At 42.4% G+C, this 27,154-nt stretch overlaps 1 protein-coding gene across 5 annotated transcripts in view; it reads right to left on the reverse strand.

Moving 5' to 3' along the window:
* The window catches only part of immt (inner membrane protein, mitochondrial (mitofilin)), a 57,818-nt gene extending 32,289 nt beyond the window's left edge, over positions 1 to 25,529 (reverse strand). For 3 of the 5 annotated variants that reach the window (XM_078223545.1, XM_078223519.1, XM_078223529.1), the window contains exons 1-5: positions 25,280 to 25,494; positions 15,286 to 15,359; positions 14,324 to 14,513; positions 10,485 to 10,596; positions 5,968 to 6,111 (exon numbers count right to left, since the gene is read on the reverse strand). In XM_078223545.1, coding sequence (XP_078079671.1) covers positions 5,968 to 6,111; positions 10,485 to 10,596; positions 14,324 to 14,513; positions 15,286 to 15,359; positions 25,280 to 25,318 — 559 coding nt within the window. In that variant the 5' untranslated portion in view covers positions 25,319 to 25,494. Of the gene's footprint in view, positions 1 to 5,967; positions 6,112 to 10,484; positions 10,597 to 14,323; positions 14,514 to 15,285; positions 15,360 to 25,279 lie in introns of all 5 variants that reach the window. The other 2 variants (XM_078223555.1, XM_078223535.1) reach the window with 2 other exon arrangements.
* Positions 25,530 to 27,154: the final 1,625 nt, after the last annotated feature.

A 27,154-nucleotide genomic window follows, 5' to 3' on the forward strand; every position in this document is an offset into this window, starting at 1 on the left:
CCCCAAGTGTACCTCTTGATCCTTTTTTTAAAAATAAAACTGTCTCTACTGCTCAGTTTCCAATTTTGCAGTTCTTTTCCCTCATTTAATGAAGTTATATAGATGTCAGTTAGGAGCTCTCATCTTCTAGAAAAGGTGGTGATGCCAGCTACTCCTCAAGGACTTTGCTTATTCCAAAAGTATCTATTCATTAAAAACACATCATAATCACTTATTCATTCCATAACATCCAGCTAGTCCTTTGATTTTCTTGATTGGAAATCGATTTCTTAATTTAAGGAACTTCAAATCAGTGAAGTATTAGCCCTCTTTCATTTTTCTCCAAAATCTAGGTCCTAATACAATTCCCACTGCTTACAAAGGGCATATTGGGATTAACATGATTTTCCAAATGTGAGTGGTGAACGGTAGAATCAATCTGCACTGCTGTAATTCTTGTGGGCTTTGCTAATCACTAAAACACAGGCTAGTGATGGATGTAGCTTACATCCACTGAAGTGCCATCAGAAATTGATGCCAGCAAAGAGCAAATTGTGGGAAGGACACATGGCAGCACTCAGATTTCCTGGAATCCTGGTCAGGGCTTGAATATCCTACATCGTTAAATTCTGAACTGAAGATTAACAAAATAGCCAAGACATTTAATCAGCAGTGCCTTTCTAATTAACTCTTATGGTAATGGAAAATGGTTAGTGCTTTTTTGTCCAATATATGTGATCGCCTATGATCAGCATGGCATGGACAAGAGGTGAGGACCATATCTCTTAAATGCAGCAATATTATCCTTAGTTCACACAAACATATATACAATAAATTACACGTATTATAGCACAATTAACATAGAAACTCATTCAAATGGTGCTTCAAAAGAGTGTTATCAAACAAAATTTGACACTGAACTATGTAAAGGGATTAGGACAGCTGACAAAAAGCTTAGTCAAAGAAGTAGGTTTAAAGGTGCATTTCAGAGATGAAAGGGGCAAGGACACAGTGATTTAGGGAGATCTTAGGGCCTAGGCAGCTGAAGGCACAGTGATCAATGGTGGAGCAATGAAAATTGAGAACCCACAAGATACATGTTCGTTTTGCACACATAAGCAAGCAGATTCTAAACTTGAATAATGAAGATATGAAAGTAGAGTGGAAGTGAACTGGCAAATATGTTCAAGGGATAGATCAACAAGTGTTCAGAGGCATACATTTAAAAGGATATTTCAGAATACATAGAACATTCCAACCAGAAAGAAAAATTCCAACAAGAGGGCTCATCATTTCTGGTTAACTAAAAAAGTTAAAGACAGTATTAAATGGAAAGAAAAGGCATATATTTACTCAAAAACAAATGGCAGGTCAGATAAGTTTACAGAATATAAAGAACACCAAAGAATGACAAAGAAATTGAAGTCTCACAACACCAGGTTAAAGTCCAACAGGTTTATTTGGAATCACAAGTGACTCACCTGAGGAAGGAACAGCGCTCCGAAAGTTCGTGATTCCAAATAAACCTGTTGAACTTTAACCTGGTGTTGTGAGGCTTCTTACTGTGCCCACCCCAGTCCAATGCCAGCATCTCCACATCAAAAAATTGGAAAGGAGGTAAAGTTAGAGTACAAAAGAAAGCTAGCCGGTAATATAATGATAGACAGTAAGTGTACCTATTGATACTTAAATAAGAGTTAACAAAGTGACCATTGGTCCTGTAGAAAGTAGGTCTGTGGCTTTGGCGGATGAATTATACAGGTAGTTTGCATCTGTCTTCACTACAGAGGATACAAGTAACATCCCAGAAATAGTTGTAAATTAAGAAACGGAAGGGAGTAACTCAGGAAAATACAATCATCAGGAAAGAGATATTGAGCAAATTGTTGGTCTGCAGGCTGACAAATCCCTGGGTCTTACAAGAAGTGGTTAATGAGGTAGTTGATGCATTGGTTTTAATTTTCCAAAAGTCTCTATATTTGGGGGAAGGTTCCATTAGATTAGAAGGCAGCAAATGACAGCAAACTCCTTTATTCAAAATGGGAAACAGAAAGCAGAAAACTATGACCTTTTAGCCTAACATCTGTCATAGGGAAATGTTGGAAGCCATTATTAAAGGTGTTTTAGCAGGGGACTTGGAAAGATTCAAGGTAATCGGGCAGAGTAACATGATTTTGGTTTAACCAATTTATTGGAGTTCTTTGAAGGAGTCACATCGGTTGTGGATATAATGAATGGATGCACTGAACTTAGATTTCTAGAAGACATTTGATAATGTGTCACATCAAAGGTTGTTGCGTAAAATAAAAGCCCAGTAATTAGGAGGGCTAATAGAATCTTGTCATTTATTATGAAGGGAATTGATTACAAAAGTAGAGAGGTTATGCTTCAGCTGTATAGGGAATTGGTGAGAACACATCTGGAATATTGTGTATAGTATTTAAGGAAATGTGTAAAATGTGTTAGAAGCATTTCAGAGGTTTACTCGACTAAACACAGGAATTGGCTTGTGGCCGTGCATGGTCTTATGAGGAAACGTTGAAGAGGTTATGTCTGTATTCACTAGAGTTTAAAAGAGTAAGAGGTGACTTGATTGACAACTTTAAGATCCTGAGGGGTATTGACGGCGAATGTGGAGAGGATGTTTCCTCTTTTGGGAGAATCTAGAACCGGGGTTCTGGTTTAAAAATAAGGGGTCACTCAATTAAGGCAGAGATAAGAAGAAATATTTTCTCTTAGAGGGTAGAGAGTCTCTGGAATTCTCTTCCTCAAAAGGCAATAGAATAAAAGAGTCTTGGAATATTTTAAGGCTGAGCTAGACAGATTCTTGATTAATAAGGGGTGAAAGGTTGTTGGGGATGTACAGGAATGTTGGGTTGGGTGGAGTTACAATCAGATCAGCCATGTTCTTATTGAATCACAGAATACTACAGTGCAAAAGAGGCCCTTCAGCCCATCGAGTCCATACCGATGAAAGGCCCTGACCTGCCCACCTAATCACACTCACCAGCACTTGGTCCATAGCCTTGAATGTTATGGCGTGCCAAGTACTCATCCAGGTACTTTTTAAAGGATGTGAGGCATCCCACCACCACCACCCTCCCAGTCAGTGCATTCCAGACAGTCACCACTCTCTGGGTAAAAACGTTTTCCCTCAAATCACCAGTAAACCTCCCACCTCTCACTTTTAACTTATGTCCCCTTGTAACTGACCCTTCAACTAAGAGAAACAGCTGTTCCCTATCCAAGCCCCTCAATCAGGTCGCCCCTCAGTCTTCTCTGCTCCAGAGAAAGCAACCCAAGCCTATCCAACCTCTCTTTATAACTTAAATGTTCCACCCCAGGCAACATCCTGGTGAATGTCCTCTGCACCCCTTCCAGTGCGATCATATCCTTCCTATAATGTGGTGACCAGAACTGCACAAAGTACTCCAGCTGTGGCCTCACCAAAGTTCTACACAACTCCAAAATGTGTTCTCTGCTTTTGTAATCTATGCTTCGATTGATAAAGGCCAGTGTCCCATATGCCTTTTTCACCACCCTACTAACATATCCTTAGGCTTTCTCAGTTCTCTGGACAAACACGCCAAGGTCCCTTTGTTCCACAGAACTTCCGAGTGTCTTACCATTCATTGAGTACCTTCTTGTCAAATTACTCCTTCCAAAGTTTGTCACCTCACACTTTTCAGGGTTAAATTCCATCTGCCACTTATCCGCCCATTTGACCATCTCGTCTATATCTTCCTGTAACCCAAGACACTCAACCTCACTGTTAACCACCCGACCAATCTTTGTGTCATCGGCAAATTTACTGATCCTACCCCCCCACATAGTCATCTATGTCATTTATATAATTGACGAACAATAGGGGGCCCAGCACGGATCCCTGTGGTACGCCACTGGTCACTGGCCTCCAGTCACTAAAGCAGCCATCCTGTTTCCTACCACTAAGTCAATTATGAATCCATCTTATCAGATCACCCTGTATCCCATGTGCATTTGCCTTCTTAATAAGTCTCCCATGTGGGACTTTGTCAAAGACTTTGCTGAAATCCATGTAAACTACGTCAACCACACTACCATCATCTACACACTTGATTACATGCGCAAAAAATTCAATCAAATTTGTTAGGCATATCCCCCCTCTGACAAAACCATGCTGACTATCCCTGATCAAATTTTGCCTCTCCAAATGGAGATAGATTCTCCCCTTCAGAATCCTTTCCAGTAGTTTCCCAACCACAGATGTGAGACTCACTGGTCTATAGTTCCCTTGCTTGTCTCTACAACCTTTCTTAAATAGTGGGACCACATTAGCTGTTCTCCTTTCCTCTGGCACCTCCCCGGTGGCCAGAGAGGAATTAAGAAGTTGGAGATTTGTCCACTTTTAAGTCTGCCAATACCTTGTCACACCCTATGACAATTTGCTCTAGAACCTCACAGTCTCTCTCCGAGTTTCATAACTACCTCCTCATTGCTGTGGGTAAGGACTGATGTGAAATATTTTTTAATACCCTATCAATGTCCTCTGCCTCCACCCACGGATTTCCCCCATGGTCCTTAATGGGCCCTATTCTTTCCCTGGTTATTTTCTTCCCATTGATAAACTTATAGAATATCTTAGGATTTTCCCTACTCTTATCAGCCAGAGCTTTCTCATATCCCCTTTTTGTTCTCCTAATTGATTTCTTAAGCTCCATCCTGCACTTTCTGTACTCCACTAATGCCTCCGCAGACTTACTCCCCTTATACTTGTTAAAAGCCTCTCTTTTCCTTCTCATTGTATCCTAAATGTCTCTAGTCATCCATGGTTCTCAGTGTTTGTTAGATCTTCCTATTACCCGAGAGGGAGCATGTGGGCCTGTATCCTCCCCATTTCACCTCTGAACGACCCACACTGCTCTTCTGTAGATTTCCCCTCAAGTAACTCATTCCAGTCTACCTCGGCCAGATCCTTCCTTATTTTATTAAAATCTACTCTCCCTCAGTCCAAAGTCTTTTTCTGCAACTTTGTCTATTTCTGTGTCCATAATAAATTTGAATTGAACCATGTTGTGGTCGCTATCACCAAAATGCTCCCCCACCAACACATCAACCACCTGTCCGGCTTCATTCCCCAGAATTAAGTCCAGCATTGCGCCATCCCTTGTTGGATCCTCTACATATTGACCCAAGAAGTTTTCCTGTATACATTTTAAGAACTCTACTCCATCTAAGCCCTTAACATGATGGCTATCCCAATTAATGTTGGGAAAGTTGAAATCACCTAATATAATTACCCTCTTATTATTTTTACACCCCGCTGCAAATTGCACACATATTTGCTCTTCAATTTTCCGTTGTCTATCTGGGGGTCTATAATAAACACCTAGCAACATAGCGGTCCCTTTTTTATTCCTAAGCTCTATCCACAAAGCTTCACTTGATGCCCCCTCCAAGAAATCATCTCTCCTTACTACAGTAACTGCCTCCTTAACTAATAATGCAATGCCTCCTCCTCTTTTACCCCCTCCTCTGTCTTGCCTGCAGATTCTATATCCCGGGATGTTGAGCTAGAGCACAAAATGTAAAACTTTACTGCTTCCCTTGTAGCAGCAAGTATTTCAATTTACCCATTTTGTTTCACAAGCTAAATCATCATGACTATAGCTAGCACATTAGTGATCTTTCTCTCCATTTAGAACTAGCTTATTGCTGACATGACACTTGTATTCCCTTTCTCGGTGTAGTACTACAAGCAGGAACCCTCATATCTCAGGTTCCAGGTGATAGATCATCAGGTTTGTGTGACTACATGACAATATGCAAATGAAAGTATTTTTTATATTAGTTTCTCCACCAGCAATTGTAAAGAAAGCTAGAATAGCCAAGGTCATCAAAATAGGCTTTAGAATTAGTTGCCTGGTGAAATTGTTCTTTAATTGCCGAAGACATAATCTCTGATGAATCAGCAGAACTTTCTGTCAATAAACATGTCTCTTTACTTACCACTTGGATCATGTTTTTGTTCCATTTTATGCTCACAGGTGGTGTCTGGTTCATGCTCCTGAGGTAGGATCAGAGGTTCACCTTGGACCACAGGAGCAGGGACTGTTGGAGCGTCACCAACAGCAGAAATAATTGCAGCTGCATCTTTGGAGGAACCAGAAAATAGGGTGAGTCGGAGATGGGCAAAAGGATTAAATAGCTTTAATATTATGCTCTCTATAAAGCATCTGAGAGAAATGCAGTCAGGTACTCAACTCTCACTTCTATGCCAACTGATTTCAGGTTTGACACTAATTACTAGGTATTATACCTTTTAAGACCATCTTTAGGACACTTCTCGCATTGAACAAGTGATTGTTCAAAGAAACCTGAATAGTTTCACAATGCACTCTTCCAGGAGTGGTTCGGCTTAATTGTCTTCCTGCAGATGCATTTTGCCATAAACATTTTTGTCCATTTTCTCTTCCTCTAATAAAACTTATTTTCTTTCAGATTTTGACTTTTCCCTTCTATGTCCTTCTCATTTTCTTTTCAGTACCCTGTTTTTCCTGTTCCATTCCATAGTTGTCCACACCTTCATTTTTCATAGTGATCTAACTCTCCATTGCACAGGATTTCATTTTTAAAAAAGCTGTTTTACTTTAATCTCTTATGCTCTTTGTCCTTCTTTGCTTTGTTTTCCTTTATTCTTCATGTAACCTGTACTCAAACCTTGAAGTTTCATCCTCAACTTTCAAAAGCTTATGCTTTCCTAAACCAAAGAAAGATTTGATCTGAGCCCTGTGCTGAGGCTAGAAAATGGAACAGAAGTTCCTTCTCCAACCTACACTCACCACCACAAAGACCAGGAAAGAACGACACTTGCATTAAACACCTCAATTGTCAGTTCTCATCTCAAACCCATGGTCCAAGTCAACTTCTTAAATCAATCAATCAATCCCTTTCAGGTTTCCATCAGTGGACCCACAAACACTTGAGATCAAAACGTGAGCAAGTTATAGCTCTATTAGACATATTTCCTGCCGGGGGGGCAAAGGACATATTGGTGAAAGGATGAAGCAGGAAGAGGAATCACAGAAGCGCCAAATACTTGTAGTTACTTGGTAGTAGGGAACTTGAGTATTGCCGAAAAAAATCAACATACTGTGCAAGCTTTTCACCTTGCACTACGGGGAAGCAATGGCCTAGTGGTATCATCACTAGACTATTAATCCAGAAACTCAGCTAATGTGCTGGGGACCCGGGTTCGATAATGTTCTGGGGACCCGGGTTCTCACCATGATGGAGAGTGGAATTTAAATTCATTTTTTAAAAATCTGGAAATAAGAATTTACTGATGACCATGAATCCATTGTCAATTGTCAGAAAACCCATCTGGTTCACTCATGTCCTTTAGGGAAGGAAATCTGCCATCCTTACCTAGTCTGGCCTACATGCGACTCCAAAGCCTCAGCAATGTGGTTCACTCTCAACTGCCCTCTAATGGCCTAGCAAGCCACTCAGTTCAAGGGCAACTGGGATGGGCAAGAAATGCTGGCCAGCCAGCGACACCCATGTCCCACAAATGAATTTTTAAAAAGGACAGATACAAGAACACCAAATTTCAAAGAGAACAATAAGTTTTACTGCATGAAGTGCTGATTGGTTGGCAAGTGGTTTCTGATGGGTTGAGGTATTGCCATGGGAAATGCAACAAAGAATAGTTATCCCCCAAGCATTTTTTAAATTCCAAAAAGGCAAGTCAACTCTAGATTGAAGTCAGCTTGCCTTTTTTTAAAAGGAGACAGGGCGAACTGTAGCAACTAAAGGAAAATAGCACTGTTGGTAAAGTCCTAGATAGGTTACTTCTTAATTACTCTCGCCAGTTGCTGAGGAGGTCCTTCTAGAATCCCAGTGTGGCTTCTGAACCACCATTGAAACAACTGGCATGATCTTCACAGCACACACAGCAGGAAAAGTGCGGCGAGCAGAACATCGCTTTGTTCATGGCTTTCTTTGATCTCACAGAAGTTTTTGACCTGGTGAATTGAATGGCCTTTTGGCAAGTGCTACAGCGATTAAGGATACTCAGCTAAGTTCACAAACATCATCAGTTCCATAGTTCCCTACATGACAATATGCAAATGAAAGTATGATGCAGTGACTCCAAATACTCTACACTGTCAAGGCAGCGTCAACCATGGTGTGTCCCTGCACCAACACCATTCTCAATTCTTTTTGTAGGAATTTATTACTGATATTGCTACACCTGGCTGGAGCCTAACTTAAATTGCATTAATGGTAAACTCTTCAACCTCCAGTGGCTAAAGACCAAAACCATGTCAACCACTTCTGTAAAATGTTACGATGCAGAGGTTGATCCCCTTTTGAGAAGCCACGCCCAATCCCCCAAAAAGGAATACTTCGCTTCGTAATCTGCTAAAAGTGTTTGGGAAGGTGTGTGAATTGTTCTTCATTAACGTTTAGAGGTTCATTAACAGAAATACCTGACACTCGTTTTAAGTGAACAATTAACAGGTTATTTATTTAACCAATCAGGAACTTTAACTAAACAAGTATCAATTAAAGAAAGATACTACTGGAATGCTGTTCAAATAAATACAAGGTCCATTCATTACCAAAAAAGAAATAGCAGACTTTAGTCACTCTCAAACAAATATACAAACAGGTTTTGTGACTTTGGAAACCCTTTGGAGTTCTTCTGTCGATTTAGCTGTCTGTAAGCTCTTTCTGATTTCGTACCCTTTGTTAGATAGATGGAGAGTCCCCTGAAGAGATATTTTAAGCTGGCAGGGAGCCGCTCGAGGTGTTGAGAGGTGGCAGCGCTTCAGTTGAACTCCAGGCAGGCAGTTGAGTTCCTCTTTATAACTCTAAATGACCTATCAATTTTCCTACACCGGGATTGGTCTGATGCTGTCAGCAACAACAAATTCAAATTTGATAGGTTCCTGATAGCTGAGTGTCTTCTTTAAACTGATAGGCTGTCAAAAATCAAAAGCCTGCAAAGCCTGTTACCAAGGCAACCCTGATGTTTAGTCCTTGTTACAAATGTTGTAATCTGTGTACCCTGTAGGCATCTGCATTATAAACATCCAAGCACCAAACACAAAACCGACTTTTAAAGGGACCACACTTCACAACAAATAGAACTGAAGTATTCTGATGTCACACTCAGAATGCTCTCCCTGAAGAACTACAATAGATAGTTGATGCATTCGTAGAGCATATAATAGCATGACACTTGCCCTGAAAACTAGGAAGGTCAATGTTCTATACCAACCCACACCGAATATATCAAATTCAATGCCTTCATCTGCGATTCCTGGTGAAGTGTTGGAAGTTGTCTCTCACTTCCCATATCTTAGAAGCTATTTATCCCAAAGAGTTGACATTGATAAAGTAGAACACTGTTGAATCTAATGTGCTAGCTCAGCCTTAGTTAAATTACATATTCAAGTCTGAGAGTCATGATATCTGACCTGACACTACACTCAAGTCTATCAGGCAGAAGTTTTCCCCATGCTTTTTTTGGTGCTGAGCAACTTATAAACGGCATAACTAGGCCCTAGAACATCATCAATGCTGTCTTAGAAGGACCATGAAAATCAAGTGGGAGGATGAAAGCACAGACATGAGCTTCCTCGAAGATGCAGACATGGCAAGCATAGAGGCCATGATAATCTCACATCAATTGAGATGAACCAACTCCTGATTTCCTAAACAGGTGGCCTACTCAGAGCTTTGCCTGGCAGCCTATTCACATGGAGCCAAAATAAGTATTTCAAAGAAGATCTCAACACTACCATGAAGGTCTGCTCTATTAACAACAACAGATGGGAAGCAGACAACCAATTGTGACCAATATGGTGACTCATCATCAAAAATGGTGTCAAGACCTTTCATTCAACAAGAGTAGTCACTGAATGAGAACAGTGAAAGGGCAGCGACTCAAATCAATAATCTGTCATCACCTCTACCAGCCAACAACCGATGCCCACACTGTGGGAGAGTCTAAAGCCTGTGATAGGGCTTACAAGCCATCTGTGAACATATGAGCAACACGTCACTTCAACCCAGCCATCTGCAAGGAAGAATCACTTTCAATATGAGGGTTTGCCAATGATAGGATTAGATGATGTAGAGTAAGAGGAGACATATGTGGAGCATAAACACCAGATGGACCAAATGCCCTGATCTCTCAGTAATTCTATGTAAAGACCAATTATTAAGAATGTTTGCAAGGATCAAAAATTAGCATTAAAGCACCAAATTTTCTGAGATCCATATATTCAAGACAGTCAACATCAATGAAGCATAAACTGACAGGTATGTTCCTCAAATGTTTACACCATATTCTGATCAAATCTATTACTAAAATCACAATTCAAATCTGAACATTTTAGATAACAATACTCAATCATTTATTACCAAGTAGTTCTGTACATTTAATGTATATTTTCTGGCAATGCTAAAGTAATAATATGTGCTGAAATCATTACTACTTGATTCAGAATTACCTTCTATGGTTGCTTCAAAGGGTGAAGCTTCTTTATCTTGCACGGATTTCGGCAGTCTGGATTCTTTCAATATTTCAGAGGACGTTGATACTTTCAATGGATCTTCCTTGTCCTTAAAACAGTAATTTAAATGAAGTATTAATTGCTGCCACTCTACACACTTCAAAACATAGGGTGGGAGGGGGGGCTGGGCAAGATGCTCTTTTGGAGAGTCAGTGCAGACACAATGCACTGAATGGCTACCTTCTGCACTGTAGGGATTCTCTGATTCTAAGACTCAAAATAACCAAAAGTTCTTGATCATAAAGTATGTAATATATTGGAGATGGCCGCTCATATTATAATTTGTACAACAAGCTCAACTTATGTGTTTATCAAAAATACTAAACAACACCAGACCCACAAACTACATTTTGGCAGAATGAATTCCAGCTTTGATAAATAATGAATCTTCAACTAGTTCTCCACATTCTTGGATCTTGCAGTGGCTGAGGAACCAGACAAGAAAACACAAATGTGCACAGACAGCATTTTGGGATGCAGAATGAAGTGCCAGAAGAATCAAATAAGACCTATTTCAGTCCACAGGTCGTTTGCCCTTCTATGTAACGGCCAACTCTGCAAATTTGTTTCTGAAGGATTCTGCCAATTAATAATATTTTCTTCACATATTTGAGGGCTGACACACTTTTCACATAAAAACATCTATGGATCAGAAAAGAGACAAATGTGAGACATTAATGGTAAGGACATCAAGGTGAGGAATTGGATCTGGGCCCACCATCTCAAACATGGGTAGGTACTTCCCACATTCATGAGACATGTATAGCCTACAAGCCTTTAACAAGCCAAATCATGAAGGCTAGACAGCACAGAGGTACTCGTGCTTATTGAGGTTTTGAATGCATGTATGAATATTGAGAGGAGTTCCCCAGCATCACAAATGTCAGTCTTCAGCCAATTCGATTCATTCCACATGATATCAAGAAACAGCTGGTGGCACTGGATATTGCAATCCTGACAATATTCTGGCAATAATACTGAAGACTTGTGCTCCAGAACTTGCCACGCCCCTAGCTGAGCTGTTCCAGTACAGCTACAACACTGGCATATACCCGGCAATGTGGAAAATTGCCCAGGTATGTCCTGTACACAAGAAACAGGACAAATCCCAAATCCCAACCTGGCCAATTACCACCCTATCAGTCTACTCTTGATCATCAGCAACGTGATGGAAGGGGTCATCAAGTGGCACTTACTCAGCACTAATCTGCTCATGGACATTCAGTTTGGGTTTTGCCAGGGTCATTCAGCTCCTGATCTCATTACAGCCTAGGTTCAGACATGGTCAAAAGAGCAGAGGTGGGGTGAGTGACTGTCATTGACATCAGGCAGCATTTAACAGAGTATGGCATCAAGGAGGCCTATCAAAACTAAAGTCCATGGGAATCAGGGGAAAACTCTCCATTGGAGTCATACTTGGCACAAAGGAATATGGTTATGGTGGTTGGAGGTCAAGCATTACAGCCCCAAAGCCTCTCCACAAATCACAAGGCAGGAGTGAAATGGAATACTCTTCACTTGCCTGAATGGGTGCAGCTCCAAAAAAGCTCAATACCATCTAGGACAGAGCAGCCCGCTTGATTGCTACCTCTTCCACAAACATTCAATCCCTCCACCGAACAGTGGCAGCCGTGTGCACCATCTACAAGATGCACTTCGGGATCTCACCATGGTTCCCCAGGCAGTGCCTTCCAAACCCACGGCCACTACCATCTAGAGGGACATGAGCAACAGATACTTGGGAGCATCACCACTTGAAAATTCTCCTTTAAGCCTGACTTGGAAATATATCGCCGTTCCTTCACTGTTGCTGGGTCAAAATTGTGGAAATCCCTCCCTAACAGTGCTGTGGGTGGACCTACATCTCAGAGACTGCAGCGGTTCAAGAAGGCAACTCAATACCACCCTCTGAAGGGCTACTTAGGAGAGGCAATAAATGCTGGACTACTCAGCGACACTCATCCTGTAAATGAACAAATAAAAAAGCATAACCTCACCTGCAGTATTACGTATAATTCTTTGATTTGATTTGTCACATGTATTAGTATACAATGAAAAGTATTGTTTCTTGCACTCTATACAGACAAAACATACCATACATAGAGAAGGAAAGGAGAGAGTGCAGAATGTAGTGTTACAGTCATAGCTACAGTGTGGAGAAAGATCAACTTAATGCGAGGTAGGTCCATTCAAAAGTCCGATGGCAGCTGGCAAGAAGCTATTCTTGAATCGGTTAGTATGTGTCCTCAGACTTTTGTATTTTTTTCCCCAATGGAAAAAGGTGGGAGAGAGTAAGTCCGGGGTGCGTGGGTTCCTAGATTATGCTGGCTGTTTTTCTGAAGCAGCGGGAAGAGTAGACAGTGTCAATGGGTGCGAGGCTGGTCTGAGTGATGGACTGGGCTTTGTTCAAGACCCTTTGTAGTTTCTTGCGGTCTTGGACAGAGCAAGAGCTGTACCAAGCTGTGATACAACCAGAAAGAATGCTTTCTATGGTGCATCTGTAAAAGTTGGTGAGAGTCATAGTGGACATGCCAAATTTCCTTAGTCTCCTGAGAAAGCAGAGGCGTTGGTGAGCTTGGTGGGCTATAGCGTCCGCATGGAGGGACCAGGACAGGTTGTTGGTGATCTGGACACCTAAAAACATGAGGCTCGCGACCATTTCTACTTCGTCCCCATTGATGTCGACAGGGGCGTGTTCTCCAATATGGTTTCTGAAGTCGATGACTATCTCCTTCGTTTTGTTGAAATTGAAGGAGAGAATATTATTGTCGCACCAGTTCACCAGATTCTCTATCGCTTTCCTGCACTCTGTTTCGTCATTGTTTGAGATCCGACCCACGATGGTAGTGTCATCAGCAAACTTGAAAATCAAGTTGGAGGGGAATTTGGCCACACAGTCATTGGTGGAGAAGGAGTGTAGTAAGGGGCTGAGGACACAGCCTTGTGGGGCACCAGTGTTGAGGATGATCATGGAGCGAATATAGTTAAGGATAGGCTAGAGAAACTGAGATTTTTACCGTGAGCCAAGAAGGCCAAGAGGAGATTTGGACCGTGAAGGTTTTAGTTAGATTAAATAAGGAGAAACTGTTCTCAATGGCTGAAGGGGTTTGATAACTAGACGGTCCAGATTTAAGATCAGAGGAACCAGAACCATTACGAAGAAAACATTTTAAAAAAACAGAACACTTAGGATTTTGAATGCACTGCCAAATGCGGTGGTGGATGCATAGAATCCTACAGTGCAGAAGGCAGCTATTCGGCCCATCGAGTTTGCACCGACCACAATCCCACCCAGTCCCTATCCCCATAACCCCATGCATTTACCCTAGCTAGTCTCCCTGACACCAAGGGGCAATTTAACATGGCCAATCCACCTAACCCACCCATCTTTGGACTGTGGGAGGAAACCAGAGCACCCGGAGGAAACCCACGCAGACACGGGGAGAATGTGCAAACTCCACGCAGTGACCCAAGCCAGGAATTGAACCTGGGTCCCTGGCACTGAGGTAGCAGTGCTAACCACTGTGCCACCCCTTATTCCATAATAGATTTCATAATAGCCTTCAAAAGGGATTGAATAAATACTTTAAGGAAAAATAATGTAGGGATTTCAAGAAAGATTAGAGGAGTGGGACTAAGAGGGCTGCTCTCCAAAAGAGTCAGTGAAGACATGCATAACCTCCGTCAATACTGTACCATTCTATGATTCTATGAAGTCAACGGGAATAAACAATTGCAGAAATTTAAATTTCAATAGCTTATGCATGCATACATACCTGTTTCTTTAATACAGGGAGGTTATATGGTGCAGGACCAAGAGCCAACTCAAACACTTTATCAGAGTACGGGACGGTTTTCTCTATATTCTTTCGAAATTTGGGATCCCACTTTGCATACAATATTGTACCACCTAGGCCACCTCCAATAACCAGGACACTTCCTCCCACTACTTTGCCTGCTGAAGAACTGTTAAAGACAAAAAAGGAAACAGACAAATACAAAGTAATACATTTGAAAAAATTGCTTACACTTACTAACCATAGTAATATTCATTGATAAAAGGCAGCCAATTTCTGTCTAATTTTACACATTATTGGATGCAGGTCGCAGAAAACGTCAATGGCAAGGGCTGGCTATAGGTTTGCCACAAAATACAAAGCAATGCGCCTGCCGAAAGACGCTCAAATAAATCAACTCGAACATCAAACTGGATTTACTTTCATTCTGAAGTGCACACTTTTAAAGTGCATTCTGTAAAATTACACCAAACGTTTAACTGATCTCATTTTTGTATTGCCGGCATTTATCCTGGGATGCTTATTTTTCTGTCTTTGCAAATATAAGTGGAATTTGCTTTCTTAAAAACATCTTGAGAATTGATATGCTTTGTAATGCTTAATCTTAGAATTAGAGTTCTATAACTCATTACAGAAACAACAACTACAACAATCAAAAACATATCAGCACTGCTCCGGTGTTCTCAAGGGCCAATTTTGAACCTAAATTATACCGTCTCTTTAATACCCTGCAGAGTGAGCCTGAGTCTTTCCTTCACAATACCAAAAGAGCCAAAAGGAAGAGGAAAAATCATCAGACTGAATATATTTCACTCCTGCACTTCACAAAATACCAATAGGAAAGGTCCAAGATCGGATGACCGATCAACTACACATTAAAGGAACAGGAAGTAAATATTCCACCTTAAAAAAAAATGTCATTACTAATAATGTATACACACCCAGCACTACTTCCAGTTGTATACCCACGGCATTGTCGCAAAGGACGGAGCTGTGATTTTCCACAAAGGCACTTCTGTAGGAGAAGGGAAGAGAAAACAGTTTAATAAAATTAGAGAAAGTCTCCAGTTGAGAATTGAACCTTGTTGTTCCTCAAAGTACTGTACTCAAAAAGTTTCATTTTGCAATATAGTGTAAATTGAGTTTGAGTGATTGGTTTGCACTAGTCTGCACACAACATCACACCATTAATTCAGCCAATTATAGGAAACATTCAGAATAAGTAGCAGCATGGCAATAGAACCACAAACAGACATCATCCTGGTAAGTCACTGTTGAATTCGCGCCAGGGCTTGATTACCTACCTAATTAGCCAATTTTGTACCCAGGTTATCACTGGCTCTTTAATACCATATGCATCTATTTTCTGTCATAGTCCATTATGAGGTTCTTATCAAATGCCTGCTGCAAGTCTGTGTCTACATGTTTTGCAAAACATAGGGTGGATAGTGAGAGCCTTTTTCCTCGGATGGTGTTGGCTAGCACGAGGGGACATAGCTTTAAATTGAGGGGTGAGAGATATAGGACAGATGTTAGAGGTTCTTTACTCAGAGAGTAGTAAGGGCGTGGAATGCCCTGCCTGCAGCAGTAGTGGACTCGTCAACATTAAGAGCATTCAAATGGTTATTGGATAAACATCTGGATGATATTGGAATAGTGTAGGTTAGAGGGGCTTTAGATTGGTACCACTGGTCGGCGCAACATCGAGGGCCGAAGGGCCTGTACTGCGCTGTAATGTTCTATGTTCTAAAATGCCTCAGAACTCCTCTACATGTAGTGTATTTGGCCATTATTATCCCACCCTCTCCCACTTCAGAATTTGTTTAAGCTTTCCACATTATCATTTGCATAAATGCTCACCTGTCATTAGTCCATTTACTCCCCACAGACTAACTCTATTTGGATTAAAATGTCCTCGGTCTTGATTCCCCATGTGCAATGTCACAAGTAATTGGCATTTTAAATAATATACCTTTCCTTTGTTTATCATCCCTTCTGCTGATTTAAGTATAAATAAATTGATATTTTGCTTCAGAAAAACAAAGGCTAAAATATAACAACTTTCAAAGTGTTTATCCGGCTGAAGTTGCAGATAAATCTGCTATGAATTTTTTTAGAATGTTGTGTTATTTAATTTTTTCATTAAAAATTCCTTTAAAAGTGGCCACTTGGAGTTTTATTAATACAGCAGAAAATGGGTTTAATCACAAAAATAAGCATTTTCCATCAAGCTACCCACTTAAATAATCCCATTTTGAATAATTGAAAATGACTAAATAAATTATTCAGAAGCATTTGCTAGTTATTGTATAATGCAGTTTTAAGTTATTTATTAGTGTCACAAGTAGGCTTACATTAACACTGCAGTGAAGTTACTGTAAAAATCCCCTAGTCGCCACATTCCAGCACCTGTTCGGGTACACTGAGGGAGAATTCAGCATAGCCAATGCATCTAACCAGCACATCTTTCGGACTGTGGGAGGAAACCGGAGCACCTGGAGGAAACCCACACAGACACAGGGAGAACGGGCAAACTTCGCATAGACAGTGACCCAAGCCGTGAATCAAACCTGGGTCCCTGGCACTGTGAGGCAACAGTGCTAACCACTGTGCCACCATGCCACCCCTTACTAAGTATCTTAGTAATTAAAAGCTTTTAAATTCTTCTCAAAGACTCACAAATTGATGCAAGTAGCAGAAATTCATGTATGATCCCTGCTCTGACCAAGGCCACAAGAAACTATCAAGAGTCGTGAATAAAGCCCAGTCTATCACGCAAACCAGCCTCCCATCCATTGACTCTGTCTAAACTTCCCAATGCCTCAGAAAAGCAGCTAGCATAATCAAGGACCCCTCGCAGCCCGGACATACTCCCTTCAACCTTCTTCTGTCGGGAAAATGATACCAAAGTCTGAGATCACGTACCAACCGACTCAAGAACAGCTTTGTCCCTGCTGCCATCAGACTTTTGAATGGGCCTATCATATATTAAGCTGATCTTTCCCTAAATCCTAGCGATGACTGTAACACTATTTTCTACATATTCTCCTTTCCTTCTTCCCTATGTACTCTATGAACGGTATGTTTTGTCTGTATAGTGCGCAAGAAACAATATTTTGCACTTCGTACCAATACATGTGACAATATCAATTAATTTGATCTGGGGTGGGCCAGTTTTGGGGCAGGATTGGCACAGTGGTTAGCACTGCTGCCTCACAGCTCCAAGACCCAGGTTCAATTCCGGCCTCAAGTCACTGTGTGGAGTTTGCACATTCTCCCCGTGTTTGCGTGGTTTTCCTCCGGGTGCTCCGGTTTCATCCCACATTCCAAAAATGCACGGGGTTAGATTGATTGGCCATGCTAAATTGCCCTTTACAATCTCTGCATACCTTGGAAACTTTACTTGGTCCAAAATCACCAGTGGTTCATTAACGCCAGACACAGTCTTGTATGTCAGCCTGCGCTGGGAGCTGTAGTTTCTGCCGGCCGCCAGTGCCTGCTCCCGGGGGACTGGCAGGGTAAATAAGTGGCGTTACCGGGATAGGGCCTGCGTGGGATTGTGGTCAGTGCACTCGATAGGCCAACTGGCCTCTTTCTGCACTGTAGGGATTCTAGGATTAGCTTCCAGCACAATGCTTCTTCAATTAGCACAAAAGATAACAAAAACTCAATTTGCACTGAACATAATTTGTGCTTAAAATTCCTTTATCTTTTGTGTTAGTTTGGCTAATTTTGGATGAATGGCATTGAAGCAATTGCAGCAACTCTGGTCCATTGTCTTCAGAATTCCCTTAACACTGTTCTACGTTCCTTCAAAAGGCTTTCTGAAAACCTCTCTCTGGAACCATGCATTTCACCCACCTATTACACCATATTTTTTCCTAACTTCTGCTCGGCCTCAAAACCTTGATCCCTCCTTCTGCTTGTAGGTCCAATTGCCTTCTTCGTCATCTAGGATTGCTGTGCAGGTTTGGGGATCCATATCTGGGATGGTATATGGCACAGCTTTCCTTCAATCTACTGGTGGTAGTCTCTGACTTTAAAACTTTCATTTATAGCTTAGAAATCAGTCTCCAACACAAAAAGTACTGATTTTCCACAAACATACACTAACTGCAAGCTGACAGTGGAGGTGCATTATGTAAACAAGTTCACTGCAAGCAACCTTAGTTCCAAATATATCAGTACACTCAGCTCTTAATTGCCTCAGAAATCTAATTTATGCCACAAAAACAATCTGCTTAATATACTTTCCAGTAAAATATATTATCTTGCAGTTATGATGAATATTTAAGTAACATCCAGTATGTGCTAATGCAAAGCATGTGTTAACCATGTACAACTCCCCTCCTTTCTGCTGCATTTCCAGATACTACATTGTTGCACTCTGGAACTGAAATTCTCCATCTTGCTATATCTGCCCTCTCTTCTATCGCCTTCCAAAATCCATCTCAACTTTTCATCCTCCATTTCTTGTAACCATTGCATAATAATTACAAATCTCTCAAGGTTATTCACATATTACAGAATGAATGTAACTATCAATTCCATTCAACCCACGAATAGCCGATGAATGACTAGCTTATTTATTTTGGTCGTGGCAGTTGAAGAATGCATGTTAGCAAAGAGAAGTTGCAAACAAGTCTACTGCACAAAAACAAGCCATTCAATCCAATTAGTCCATGCTGGCATTTAAGAACACAATAAAAAGGTCAAGGCCATTCAGCTCTTGATCCTGCTCCATTATTCAAGATCATCACTGATATTCATCAAAACTACCTTCCCACAGAATCCTAAAATCTCTATCAAAATCTGTCTTGAATATACTTAACAGTATCCTGGTGGTTACCACTGATGGAAACTGAACAGGACTAGTGATATAAATTCTGTGGCTGCAAGAGCAGGTCACCTCTTAACTCCCCAAAGCCTGTCCACCATCTACAAATTGGGAGTGTGATGGAATACTCTCCACTGGCCTGGATGAGTGCAGCACCAACAACACTCAACAAGCTTGACATCATCCATGACAACGCAGCCCTTTTGTTTGGCACCCCATCCACAAAAGTCACTCCCTCCATCACCACTGACACACAGTGGCAGCAGTGTGTACCATCTACAAGATGCACTGCAGGAACTCAAGGCTCCCATCTGGCAGGACAAGGGCAACAGACACATTAGGAACACCACCACCTTTTTGTGACTAATAAATAAACTTTAACTTTTACCCTTCAAGCCACTCACTATCTATATTTGGAAATATATCACCATTTCTTCACTGTCACTGGGTCAAAATCCTGGGACTCCCTACCTAACACCATTATAGATGTACCTGCACCACATGGACTGCAGCGGTCCAAGAAGGCAGCTCACCATCACCTTCTCAAGGGCAATTAGAAATGGGCAATAAAGTTGGCCTAGCCAGTGATGCCCACATCCCACAAATGAATAAAAAAGCACCCTCAGCTGTCCAGGAAAGAGAATTCCAAATCCTCACAACCCTTTGAGTGAAGATATTTCTCCTCATCTCAAGACTTAAATAGCCAAGCAATCTGGGGCTATAAAACTAGTTCGAGACTCAGCAGACAGGGAAAACATCTTCCCAGCATTTAGGAACACAGGCTGATCCAGTCACTCTCTCCTCATACTTTGATACTCTCAGCCCAGAATCAATCCAGCGAACATTTGTTGCATTTCCTCTGAAGTATATATCCAGGTATGATCTTGCCAAAGCCCTATATAATTGCAGTTGATAATTATACTCCAAATTCTTTTGTAATTAAAGCTATTTTACCATGTGTTTCTCTGTTTGCTTGCTGTACAAAGAACAATACAGCACAGGAACAGGCCCTTCAGCCCTCCAAGCCTGCGCCGCTCATGTGCCCACTAGACCATTCTTTTGTATCCCTCTATTCCCAGTCTGTTCATGTGGTTATCTACATAAGTCTTAACCTACGGATAAACTTAGATTTTTTTTTAAAAATTCACTCATAGGATGGCATGACCAGTTTAAATATCCATCCCCAACTGTCCTTGAGAACCACTGCAGAGCAGATGGTAAAGGTACACCCACAATGCTGTCAGGGAGGGAGTTCCAGCATTTTGACTCAGCGGCAGTGAGAGAATGACAAAATTTGCAAATCAAGATGCTGTGTGACATGGACAGGAACTTGCAGATGGTGGCACTCTAATGTGCCTGCTGGCCTTGCTCTAGGACCTGGAATCTTGGTGGTAACAATCACAAATTAGGACGTTACTATCGAAAGAGCCTTGGCAGGTTGCTTACATCGACTTGTTGAAGGTTTACTGTACACTGCTGCCTGAAGTGGTGTCCAACAAGCGGGCTGCTGTGACTTGGATTGTGGTGTTTTGCTTCTTGAGTGTTGTTGGAGCTGCACTTATCCAGGCAAGTGGAGAGTATTCCATTGCACTCCCCGATTTGTGCCTTGTAGATGGTGGAAAGTCTTTGGGGAGTCAGGAAGTAAGTTAGTCTGCAAAGAATTCCCAGCCTCTGACCTGTTCTTGTAGTAAGAAGTTTAACAACACCAGGTTAAAGTGTTCTTGTAGCCACAGTATTTGTAAAATTAGTCGAGTTCAGTTTCTGGTAAATGGTAACCCTGAGGGTACTGATAGTGAGGAATTCAGCAATACAAATGCCATTGGATGTCTACGGTAGATGGTTGTTGCCTGGCACTTGTGCGGTATGAATATTTTTTGCCACTTAGCCCAAGCTTGAATTTTGTCCATGTCTGGACACATGCAGACACAAATGCTTCAATATCTGGAGGATTTGCAAATAGTGATGAACACTGTGAAATCAGTAAACATCCCCAATCCTGACCTTATGATGGAAGGGAGATCTTTAATGAAGCAGCTGAAGATGTTTGGGCCTAGGATACTACCCTAAGGAATTTCTGCAGTGATGTCCAAGATTGAAGTGATTAATCTCCAACAACCACAACCACCTCTTCCTTTGTGCTAAATAGTTGAAACTAGTGGAAAATTTTCCGTGATTCGTATTGACTCCAGTTTTGCTAGGGCTCTTTGAATTCATGCCTGGTCATGCTCAGTCAAATGCTGCCTCAATGTCAAGAGCAGTCACTCTCATCTGGAATTCAGTTCTTTTGTCCATGTTTGGACCAAGACCATGACGTCTGGATCTGAAAGACCCTGACGGAATGTAAACTGAGCATCAGTGAGCAGGTTATTGCTGAGTAAATGTCATTTGCTTGTACTGTCAATAACCCCTGCCATCACTTTGCTGAGAATCGAGAGTAGACTGACGGGGCAGTAATTCGTCCTGCTTTTTGGGGACTTGGGAAATATTCCACATTGTCAGCTAGTTGCCAGTGTTGTAGTTGTAGTCTAACAGCTTGGTTAAAGGCGCAGCTAGTTCTGGAGCACAGGTCTTCAGCATTACAGTCTGGATGTTGTTAGGGCCTGTAGTCTTTGTGGTTTCCACTATATTCAACCATTTCTGACGCCACATGGAGTAAATTGAATGGACTGAAGATTGGCATTTTTTTTCGTTCAGGGGATGTGATTTTGATATTGAACTGAGTGATTTGCAAGGCCATTTAAGCGTCAACCACATTGGGTCTGGAGTCACGTGTAGGCCAGACCAGGTAACGATGGCAGATTTCTTTCCTTAAAGAGCATTAGCAAACCAGATGGATTTTTACGATAATTGATAATGGTTTCATAGTCATCATTAGACTTTTAATTCCAGATATTTTACTGAATTCAAATTTCACCATCTGCTGTGGTGGGATTCAAACCCAGGCACCCAGGCAACTGCGTGTCTAGGTTACTCGTCCAGTGACAATACCACTATGTCACTGCCTCCTCATGTGATGCTGAAAACCACAACAGATCATGATACAGTGATTCAGTGCTAATGCTTCAGCTTTTTAATTAATTTCATTTGATTTATTATTGGCACGTGCTGGGATACAGTGAAAAGTATTGTTTCTTGCATGCTTTCAGTGAGAGCACATCCTCCCTCCCGGAAACCTCAGACAAACCTGTATCCGAGGTCACCATTGCCGACGTCAGAGCAGCCTTCTCAAAGTCAACCCATGGAAAGCAACTGGCCCGGATGGGGCACCGGATGAGCACTCAGGTCCTGCGCGGACCAGCCGGTGAGGGGTATTCGCTGACATCTTCAACCTCTCTTTACACCAATCTGAGATCCCTACCTGCTTCAAAAAGACTATCATCATCCTGGTACCAAAGAAAAGTCAGGCAGCGTGCCTTAATGACTATCGTCCGGTGACTCTGACATTCATCATTATGAAGTGTTTTGAAAGATTAGCCATGGCACAAATCAATTCCAGCCTCCCGGACAACCTGGATCCATTACAGTGCGCCTGTCACCACAATAGGTCCACAGCAGGCCCTACAGCTCAGCTTTCAACACCATTATTTCTATGAGACATCATCTCCAAACTTCATAGCCTGGGCCTCAGTTCCTCTCTCTGCAAACAGATCCGAGACTTCCAACCTACAGACCGCAGTCAGTAAAGATAGGCAATAGCACCTCCTCCACGATCATCCTCAACACCGGTGCTCTGCAAGACTGCGTCCTCAGCCCTTTACTATACTCCTTACACACCTATGACTGTGTGGCCAAATTCCCCTCCAACTCGATTTTCAAGTTGACTGATGACACCACCGTAGTGGGTTGGATCTCAAACAATGACGAGACACAGTACAGGAAAAAGATAAAGAATCTGGTACGACAACAACAATAATCGCTCCTCAATGTCAACAAAACGAAGGAGATGGTCATCGACTTCAGGAAGCGCAGTGGAGAACATGTCCCTATCTACATCAATGGGGACGAAGTAGCAATGGTCGAGAGCTTCAAGTTTTTAGGTCCAGATCACCAACAACCTGGCCTGGTCCCTCCATATGGACACTATAGTTATGAAAGCCCACCAACGCCTCTATTTTCTAAGGGACTAAGGAAATTTGGCATGTCCACTACGGCTCTCACCAACTTCTACAGATGCACTACAAAAAGCATTCTTTCTGGTTGTATCACAGCTTGATACGGCTCCTGCTCTGCCCAAGATAACAAGAAACAACAAAGGATCACGAATGAAGCCCAGTCCATCACTCAAACCAGCCTCCCATCCATTGATACTGTCTGCACTTCCCACTGCATCAGAAAAGCAGCCAGCATAATTAATGACCCCACGCATCCCGGACATTCTCTCTTCCGTCGGGAAAAAGATACAGAAGTCTGAGATCACATACCAACTGACTCAAAAACAGCTTCTTCCCTGCTATAGCACATATAGTGGAGAACATGCCATAGGACTTTTGAATGGACCTGCCTCGCATTAAGTTGATCTTTCTCTACACCCTAGCCATGACTGTAAAACTACATTCTCCACTCTCTCTTTTCCTATGCTTTGTATGCTTGGTCTGTATGTGCGCAAGAAACAACACTTTTCACTGTATACCAATACATGTGACAATAATAAATCAAATACAGACAAAATATACAGTTCAGAGTACATAGGGGAGAAGGAAAGGAGAGGGTGCAGAATATAGTGCTGCAGTTAGATTTGATTTGTCACATATATTAACATAGTGAAAAGTATTGTTTCTTGTGCGTTATACAGACAAAACATACATTCGTAGAGAAGGAAACGAGAGAGTGCAGAATGTAGAGTTACAGTCATAGCTAGGGTGTAGAGAAAGGTTAACTTAATGCAAAGCAAGTCAATTCAAAAGTCTGACAGCAGCAGGTAAGAAGCTGTTCTTGAGTCAGTTGGTACGTGACCTCAGACTTTTGTATCTTTTTCCCGACGGAAGAAGGTGGAAGAGAGAATGTCCGGGGTGCGTGGGGTCCTTAATTATGCTGGCTGCTTTGCCGATGCAGCAGGAAGTGTAGACAGAGTCATAACGTTAAGAGAAATAGGGTGGAGAGAAAGATCAGCTTAATAATGGTCGGTCTATTCAAAAGTCTGATGGCAACAGGGAAGAGGCTGTTCTTCAGTCGGTTGGTACGTGTCCTCAGACCTTTGTATCTTTTTCCCAATGGAAGAAAGTGGAAGAGAGACAAAAACAGAAAAATCCTAGAAAATCTCAGCAGGTCTGACAGCATCTGTGGAGAGAGAATAGAGCCAATGTTTCAAGTCGGGGTGGCCCTTTGGATCATCCAAACTCTCTTGTCAGACCTGCTGAGTTTTCCCAGCATTTTTCTTTCCGATTACAGCATCAGCAGTAGGTTGCCTTTATCAAGGTGGTGGAAGAGAGTCTATCTGGAGTGCGTGAGGGAGAATTCAGGATTGTTGAAAAGTGCAAGAACTCAAAGAAAAGCTAATAAACCACATGGCTCACTGACTCTTCCTGGCCAGTGTGTACAAAGTTGCCAACATTCACCTACAAGGTCACGCCGTTTTCTCTCTGCGAATGTAATGGTTAAAAATGTACGCCTTCCTAAATTGAGTGAGTGGGTGGGAGGATGGTAATTCTGTAGCAGCAAGATGTCAAGAGTTTTTATCTTGAGTTAGATATCAAGTCCCTACCCCCCTCCCCAAGCCCATTCCAATTGCATTTCCTACTCTTGTCATTGCCGCTCAACCTAGCTTGATTAACCCCTCCTCACTGGCCCCGCCCACCCAGGGAAAGGACCCGCCCCCACTGCTCGCGGCCGATTGGTGGGCGGTCTCGCCACGCTCCGCGGCCGCCTCGTCCGACTGGCGCAGAGCCGCGTCAATCAGCGCCTGAACTCAGGTCAACTAAGTTAGGTTGAAGCTGACGGCCTGGCTGAAGCCTCCTCCCGCGGCCCGGCCCGCCTTCAAACCGCTCAGGGGAAAGGACAAGGACACTCCAGAGAATGAGCCGAGCGGGAACAGAGAGCTCTCAGCCCCCGTTTTAATCAGAAATCGGACATTTCTCCACCCACCGCCGGCTCTCTCCTACCTTTAACGGCGGAGTCACTTTCCATGAAGCCCTCAACATTTTTTTTCGGGAGCCGCCGCCAACGATTTATTTTCTTGAAATGAAATAAATTATTCCGCCGCACATTAGATTAGAACATGTTTCTGTTTCGAGGGAGGGAAGAAAAGCAGCGAATATGAGCGGTAGAGCGGGCGGCCTCGCTCCGTGCGCCTCTCTCTCTGAGGCGGGACTCTCCGCTTCGACCGAGGCTGCGCAACACGCATGCGTGTCCACTACCCCCAAGCCCTCCTCAACCTAACCTGGACCTACTGCATCCCTGCAACCAAACTTTATGGTTGCTGGAAAAGGCTCAGCAGGTCTGGGCAGCATGTGTGGAAAGAGAAACAAACCTCTTCTTAAAAAAAAACTTATAAAAGCAAAATTACTGCGGATGCTGGAATCTGAAACCAAAAGAGAAAATGCTGGAAAATCTCAGCAGGTCTGGCAGCATCTGTAGGTGATTCCTTTGGGTCATCTGGACTCAAAATGAGTATTGTCTCCAGACAGGACAGCCAGTCCTTACAGATGCTGCCAGACCTGCTGAGATTTTCCAGCATTTTCTCTTTTGGTTTTTAAAAATTTATTATTAGTGTCTGTGTGGACTTTGCACAATCTCCCCGTGTCTGCATGGGTTTCCTCTGGGTGCTCCGGTTTCCTCCCATAGTCTAAAGTAAAAGTAAAGCTTATTTATCAGTCACAAGTAGATTTACATGAACACTGCAATGAAGTTACTGTGAAAATCCCCTGGTGGCCACACTCCGGCGCCTGTTCGGGTTCAGGTAGATGTGCGGGTTAGGTGGATTGGCCATGCTAAATTGCCCCTTAGTGCGAGGGGGGGGACTAGTAGGGTAAATGCACGGGGATAGGGTCTGGGTGAGATTGTAGTCAGTGCAGACTCAATGGGCTGAATGGTCTCCTTCTGCATTGTAGGATTCTATAATGCTGCAATGAAGTTACAGTGAAAATCTCCTAGTTACCACACTCCGGCGCCTGTTCGGGTACACTGAGGGAGAATTTAGCACGGCCAATGCACCTAACCAGCACGTCTTTCAAACTGTGGGAGGAAACCAGAGCGTCCAGGAGAAATCCTTGCAGACACGGGGAGAACGTACAGAGTCTGCACAGACAGTGACCCAAGCTGGGAATCAAACCCAGGTCCCCGGCGCTGTGAGGCAGCAGTGCCAACCACTGTGCCACCCTCTGTTAATGTTTTTGAGTCCCTCTGACTTTTTTTCCAGCATTTTCTGTTTTTTATTTCAGATTTCCAGCATTCTTAGTATTTTGCTCTTATTTATATTGGGATAGGTTGGGTGGATGGTGATTGATTCTCTGCAATGTTACACACCAGTAGTTTTGCTGGGGTTCCCAACAGCTCCTCCCAGGATTGGGCTGGAGTCTCCAGGAATTGAAGATCAATCTCCAGGATGCGCATGCAATCCTGGAGAAAAGTCACCCAGACTTTTTTTTTAAAAAGGTTTTTTTGGCATTTTCTTTGAGCTTTCCTCTTATTGAAAATGGGAGAAGGCTAGTGTTTGCCTGACATTCGAGCATCGTCCAAAAGGGTAATGGGTCTTTTTGCTTCCTAATTTGGCATAGGAAGGCAGTACATCACAAGGACTGATGTGTTTGTAGAATCTTTACATTGCAGGAGGCCATTCGGCCCATCGAGTTAGCACCGACACTCTGACAGAGTTGACCAACAAATGGCTGGAGCATGGGGGCCAGTCATGCAATGAAACCTTTGGGAATAGATTTAATGATGTGGAGATGCCAGCGTTGGACTGGGGTAAACACAGTAAGAAGTCTCACAACACCAGGTTAAAGTCCAACAGGTTTATTTGGTAGCACAAGCCATTA

The sequence above is a fragment of the Mustelus asterias genome, chromosome 1 (assembly GCF_964213995.1).
Source record: "Mustelus asterias chromosome 1, sMusAst1.hap1.1, whole genome shotgun sequence".
Lineage (NCBI taxonomy): Eukaryota > Metazoa > Chordata > Chondrichthyes > Carcharhiniformes > Triakidae > Mustelus > Mustelus asterias.